The sequence below is a fragment of the Sinocyclocheilus anshuiensis genome, unplaced genomic scaffold (assembly GCF_001515605.1).
Source record: "Sinocyclocheilus anshuiensis isolate Anshui unplaced genomic scaffold, SAMN03320099.WGS_v1.1 scaffold35, whole genome shotgun sequence".
NCBI lineage: Eukaryota > Metazoa > Chordata > Actinopteri > Cypriniformes > Cyprinidae > Sinocyclocheilus > Sinocyclocheilus anshuiensis.
Window position 1 is genome coordinate 1,141,254 of NW_015552558.1, and position 6,115 is coordinate 1,147,368.

At 36.4% G+C, this 6,115-nt stretch overlaps 1 protein-coding gene across 2 annotated transcripts in view; it reads left to right on the forward strand.

Moving 5' to 3' along the window:
* The window catches only part of atp6v0a1b (ATPase H+ transporting V0 subunit a1b), a 21,519-nt gene extending 17,755 nt beyond the window's left edge, over positions 1 to 3,764 (forward strand). The window contains exon 21 of one of the 2 annotated variants that reach the window (XM_016455307.1): positions 2,105 to 3,764. In XM_016455307.1, coding sequence (XP_016310793.1) covers positions 2,105 to 2,198 — 94 coding nt within the window. In that variant the 3' untranslated portion in view covers positions 2,199 to 3,764. The remainder of the gene's footprint in view (positions 1 to 2,104) is intronic. The other variant, XM_016455308.1, reaches the window with a different exon arrangement.
* Positions 3,765 to 6,115: the final 2,351 nt, after the last annotated feature.

Sequence of the window (6,115 nt, forward strand, 5' to 3'; positions counted from 1 at the left end):
GGGAACTTACTGTCTTTCGATGGTATTTTTTCTTTTCATCTTGCCTCTGTATAATGCATATTAAAGTTCACAAGTGCAGCGCTGCTGTTTATAGTGGAAACCAAGGAAACGCTTTAAGCACCACCTGCAGGCAAAGAGTGAATCTGCATCTCATTCAGCTCGTCTGCTGTTTCGCTCAGATATTTTTATGTATAGTTTCACAAAACTGAAGTCAAACCATTCTGTTTTTGCTTCAAATTTCAAAATTATACAATCTAATTTAGTTTAAAAACTGCTCATGTTGCATGTATGCAGCAACACAGACTTTTAAGAAGGGATGGATGTTTGCTTCAAGTGATAGGCCAGGTAAGTGAAATTATATTATCTTGCTGTATGTATGTCGTTTTCTTTACGTTTTCTGACTAAAAGCAAACAAAAAGCCATTTTAAAGTGGTTAAGCAAATAATAATAATAATAATAATCGGCAAGGATCCCAGACCAATACAATTAGTGTGCCTCCTCTATTTTAAAACGCACGAGCCGCCACTGGATATTAGTATATTATTATAATAGTGTTATATTTCAATTTCACAAAGAAATGTGCAGCATTTTGTCCAAGCCATAATAATAAAAGGACACATTTAATTTATAATTTGTCTTAAATCTCATTTTGTTAAAAAATAATAAAATAATCGAATCGAATCGCGAAATCAAAATCGTGAATCGAATCGAATCGTGAGTTGAGTGAATTGTTAAATCCCTATTGGCTACTGTGTATATATACTAGTTGTTTTATGCTATAGTCATGGCAAGAGCAAAACATTCAGCGAGAGGCGCTAATTATGGCGTTTTGATGTCATTCTTGGCTCGACCCATTCAAAATGCCTTCCATGGCCTATGCACACACAGACATGTTGGAGGTAAATGAGGTTCAGCACTCTTGGTGGTTTTACTTGTTCCAAGTGCGGAAAGATGAAAGAGTCTTTTCTCTCTTGACTTAAATATTTACCACAGCAGTGAGACATTCCTTCACTCTTAAATGTTTCCTTCTCTTGTGTATTCATCCAACAGGATGTGCATCTAAAATAAGGAGGCAATGTTACCTTTTTGTGTTTTTTGCACAATGTAAAATCATGTTCCACTTCCATGTGATGTTTAAAGGTTTCTGGATTAAAGGCACATACGGAATAACATTAACTTTTTTGCTCATCTTTCTTTTTTCCACAAGGAACTGCCTCCCTTGGTTCCTCAGAGAGCTGTTATGCACACAATCACTCACTAACAGTTGTCTGTTTGATTTCAAAAATCTGTGTCTGGACATTACCTTTCTCAAAATCTCAACCTTCAGTTCAAAAATATTTTCTCTCAATGGCAAATCTAAACACTCTTATCTATTAGCCAATGATAGGGAAGGAATGTGCGATTATGCCTTTTTTCACTCCTGGCAGCAAAACCTGGAGAAAATGAAAAATGTGCCCATTATAGACAATAGAAATAGCTTGAATAACAGTTTACCCACAGAGCTTACAGGTATGAAAGTTTCCGAAATTAAGGCAAGAATATGTTGAAGACGACACACATTGCATAGCATATAGTTGTTCAACCTCAGTATTCCCCATCAACTGTTCTTATATAGAAAGTATTTTTAAGCAGGTATGATCTTTGCACAGAACATTCTGAGAAACGAGTGCTTATGTGTTCATTTTACAGTCTGTGTATAATGTATAAATGGTTTTATATAGGATTTACTGTAAGTTTATACAAAGCGAATGTAACAGTTCTGTTAATCAGTCAAGTGAGAACTGTTATCAGCTGTCGCCAGCAATCTTAAAATTGAACAATATAGTGTAGGTGTGTTGTAAGAGGGCATGAGTGTCATTTGGCCCACTAATAGCTGCCACAGTATAACAGACTCTCCACCGGCTGACACATTCCTCGTATGGTCATACAGCCCAACCCGATTTTCACTTCCACACACTTTTGCATTTGAGGAAATAACCACAAGTAAACAAAGATGCAAGTACATTGTTGTCAACAGGAATCCACAGGTGTTTTTAATATTAAATATCCCGCTCATCACAGCTCTGACATTGCATGCTTTTGTCCTGTCCTTCCTGCCATTTAGGGTGGAGTTCCAGAACAAATTCTACACAGGACAGGGCTTCAAGTTTGTCCCGTTTTCCTTCGAGAGTATCCTGGAGGGTCGATTTGACGAATGAGCTGCTTCAACTTTATCAAATATCATCAATTCCCACTCCTGCATGGATCCTGTCTCACCCTGTCCTCTTCAGGAGCAGTGCTGTCTGGTGAAGTGTTTGTAAGATGTGACCCCTAACCCCATTTTTGAGATGTGCTGTGTTCTGTAAGCCTTTCAGCCAGATTTATAACATCAGTTTATGTGAACAGTCCTTCAAAACAGTGTGGTAATTATAATGGATGTTACAATGATTGGAAATCTAGATGAATTATTTTGAATAATTTTCAAACTGCACTCTTGACCCTGGGTTATCGCCATTCTAAACCCCAGGTAAAGGTACATTTTACACTGGTTTAAAAGCAGGGTGTCTATCCACAAACCATTCTATTGTATTTGTGTTGTCTTGAAGGGAGAGATAAAGTTGGGAGATGGTTGCAGGGATATCGCCTTGTTAAACTTAATTGAGAACTATTCAACCTTGATCCCACATGTGGATATAAAGCAGCTAGTCAAAAAAGCAACAGAATAAAGGTTAACATCCTGTTACTGAGTAAATAGCAAAGGATATCACAAGTCTCCTGAGGCAGCTAGTAAAAAGCTAGTCAGTGTCTGGTGGACTGGCTTCAGCCGTTTCTTGCTCAAAAGTGAAACATCAACATGGAAATAAAATGTTAAAGATTGACTTTATTATCTAGTTACTAGTTATTTGTTGCTGTGTTTGATTGTTTTGCTGTGGTGTTGTGGCAAGTCTTTTACATGCATAAGAGCGTGTATGCACAAGAGACAAAGCTGTCTGTTGTTGTAAAACCCAGTTCATCCTAAATCAGACAATTAAAGATCTTGGGCCAATAATCTCATGTCATTGTTTCTATTAGATAAGACTGTTCTCATCAAATACACATTTGATTGTTGGTCTTGAAGGGTCATTTGGTGTTGTGTGACTTGCATATTTGTTATAAAATCAGACCGATTTTGTTTGAATTAATTTCACATTAAAAATAACATGGAAAGATCTCGTTTCTTAACCCTGTGGCCATGGAAGGGATAGAAACGCCTCATAAGACAATGAAGAACTTAATGAATCCACCAGGCTTTACTAGTGGCTCCAGATTTCCTCCATGTTTGTGCCCAACTTCCTGTTCATGCAGAGGGAGGAAAAGAGGCAAGCGTGGATGGAAAAATGGAATCTATGCTCTGAACTATTTACTATTCAATTACTCTCTATTGTGAGACTCTATACTGCATTCAGCTACTGTGCTGTTTTATTAAGTTTTACATAATAGCAGAGATGTATCCATTATTATTACTAAAACATGACATATATGTTATACTAAACAAGCAGGTCCATATCTGCATGCCAACTCCACAAAAAGTTTCCCATAAACATGTATGCATTTATTATACATTCTGTCTGATTTGATTATGCATTTGGTGTCGAAATAAGTAAGTAAATATTTCCAATATAGTTCCAATTTAGCTCTCAAATAACTGCATCAAAAAAGAGACAAACAGCAACTGCCTGCTTTTCATAGGAATTTTGCAAGTAAATCTTTAAAACTATAAACTATTTGTTTTTTGGGTTTTTTTGTAGATAATTATCAAAACAGTGATGCATCTAACCACCAATTGTAGCTACATCATAATTTATATATATATATATTGTGCTTCATAATTAATGATATAAAGGGAAACAAAAACAAAACAAAAAAAGGATTATTCTACTGTCTAAGCATACACAAATATTGGATTTCCATGTTTTATTGGGACATACTCCATAGACGTGATGGCTTTTATACTGTACAAACTGTATTTTCTATCCCTGTACCCTAAACCTACCCCTCACACAAAAGTTTCTGCAATTTTAGATTTTGAAAAATTTTATTCTGTATGATTTATAAGGTTGTTTTCTTCGTAAGGACCAACAATGTCCCCACAAGGACAAGGATTTTTGGATGATGCCATCATTAAGGACATTTTGGCCCCATAATGTAGAGTATAGCTAAACCAGAGACACACACACACACAAGTGACCCTTTTTTTCTCTCATTATTTTCACTCACTAACAGATAACCATAAAGGCCTTCTTCAACTGTCAATTGGTGAAAGGTACAGGTTTATGCAATTTGCCATTCATGGTGCACTCCCTGCTGGATAGTCAGGGTAGCGCTTTTGCTGGGTGTTCACTTTGTTTAAAGGGGTCATATGATGTTGCTAAAAAGAACATTATTTTGTGTATTTGGTGTAATGAAATGTGTTTATGTGGTTTAAGGTTCAAAAAACACATTATTTTCCACATACTGTACATTATTGTTTCTATTATTGTTAGTACGCAGTCAGCGGATAATCTAAGAAAACATAATTTATGAATTTATGTGCATGTATATTATTCTTGCATCAAAACATTAAAAGTGGTAACCTGTTTAATATGTGGATTTATATGCTAAATGTCAATATTGTCACATTACTTCATATTTTTCACAAATACAAAAATGTTTGAAAATTAGATTTAGATGCCTAAATTAGATGTTTGAAAACGATAGTTTTGAGAATATGGCTGAGAACGCCAATATGAGGCAGATGCTGAATGTACTGTAGAAGTGCGCTCTGACGATGACAGCGATGGTAAAATCATCTGCTCAAATTGATCCCTTCTAAGTTTCAAAAGATAACAAAATATGCTTTATTTTATTCTTATGTAATTGTTCTTAAAATATCAAGAGAGTTTTTTTGCTATTGCAGCAGTTAGAGATCCATCCGTGCTGGATATATAGGTCCGGCACTATGTAATAATTATTGGTGAAACATTCATGCATTTAAAGGTTAATAATTACATTTCATTTAATGACATCCTTTTCAACATTTTGTAGTGCAAAAATGATAGGTGTAGAAATTATAATTATACCCGGGAGGTAACCATTTCTGTAAAAATGTTAGCCACCCCCATCCATAAGCATTTTGTGCAATGTACTGTATGTGTTGTCAAATTAAACAAACATTAGGCTAAATGTGCTTTGTAAATCTATACGGCTAACTCGTTGACTTCAAATTATGCCAAGTTTACATGGTATATGTTTTTGTGAAGTGAACAATTTTTTTATGTCATTTTGACATTTCTGAATATTTGTGTACATTTGTGCGCAAAAAAAGAAAAACCTGAAGTGACAGAAATTACTTTTGCAAAAGCCTCAAGGGCTATGCAGGCCCAGTTCCAGGCCAGTACTGATAGGCTGATACTGGCATCCATATTCTAAAGGACGGTCTTTGATGAAGATCTCACTTTGTGACAGGCCAGGTTTGGACCAGTCCCTCTCACTGACGTGCAAGTTGTGGGCGTTGTGGGCTTACCCACACAGCATCACAAACAGGAGTATATTGCTGGCTTTGCGTAGTACCTGCCATCGATGCCATCGACTGGTGGGCAGTACACTTTTGTGCCTGAAGGGAAGAGATTTTGTGTAATGTTTAATACTTTACCACAGCATGTTGACGATATACAGGATGTGTTTCAGTGAAGTAATTTACCGTCTCACAAAGCAGGCCCGGCTCCAGATTTGAGATGAAGAGTGGGCCAAGTGATATTCCAGGTGGGTTAGTTCTCCAGTTTTATACTTGATGGAAGACACCATGTTCACAGCAAATGTTAGTGGTGTGAATGACCTGCCAAATAACATGTCATACCGTCCTCCCGTTGAGGCATTCTCCATGGAGGTTTCTTAAACCTAAACATATTCATACTAGACAAGGCCACTCCATGACCATGATGTAGGTCATATTGAACTCTTGGGCCCTTATTGGCCCCCAGCCCTGTACATTTTGTATGTCTCCCTCATCCACATGAAAAAATACTATAGTCATTTATAAATACACAAAAAAAATTCCGTAAAATATACGGTAAAAAAACGGCAGCTGTGGTTGCCGGAATTTTACCGTAAAAAATAA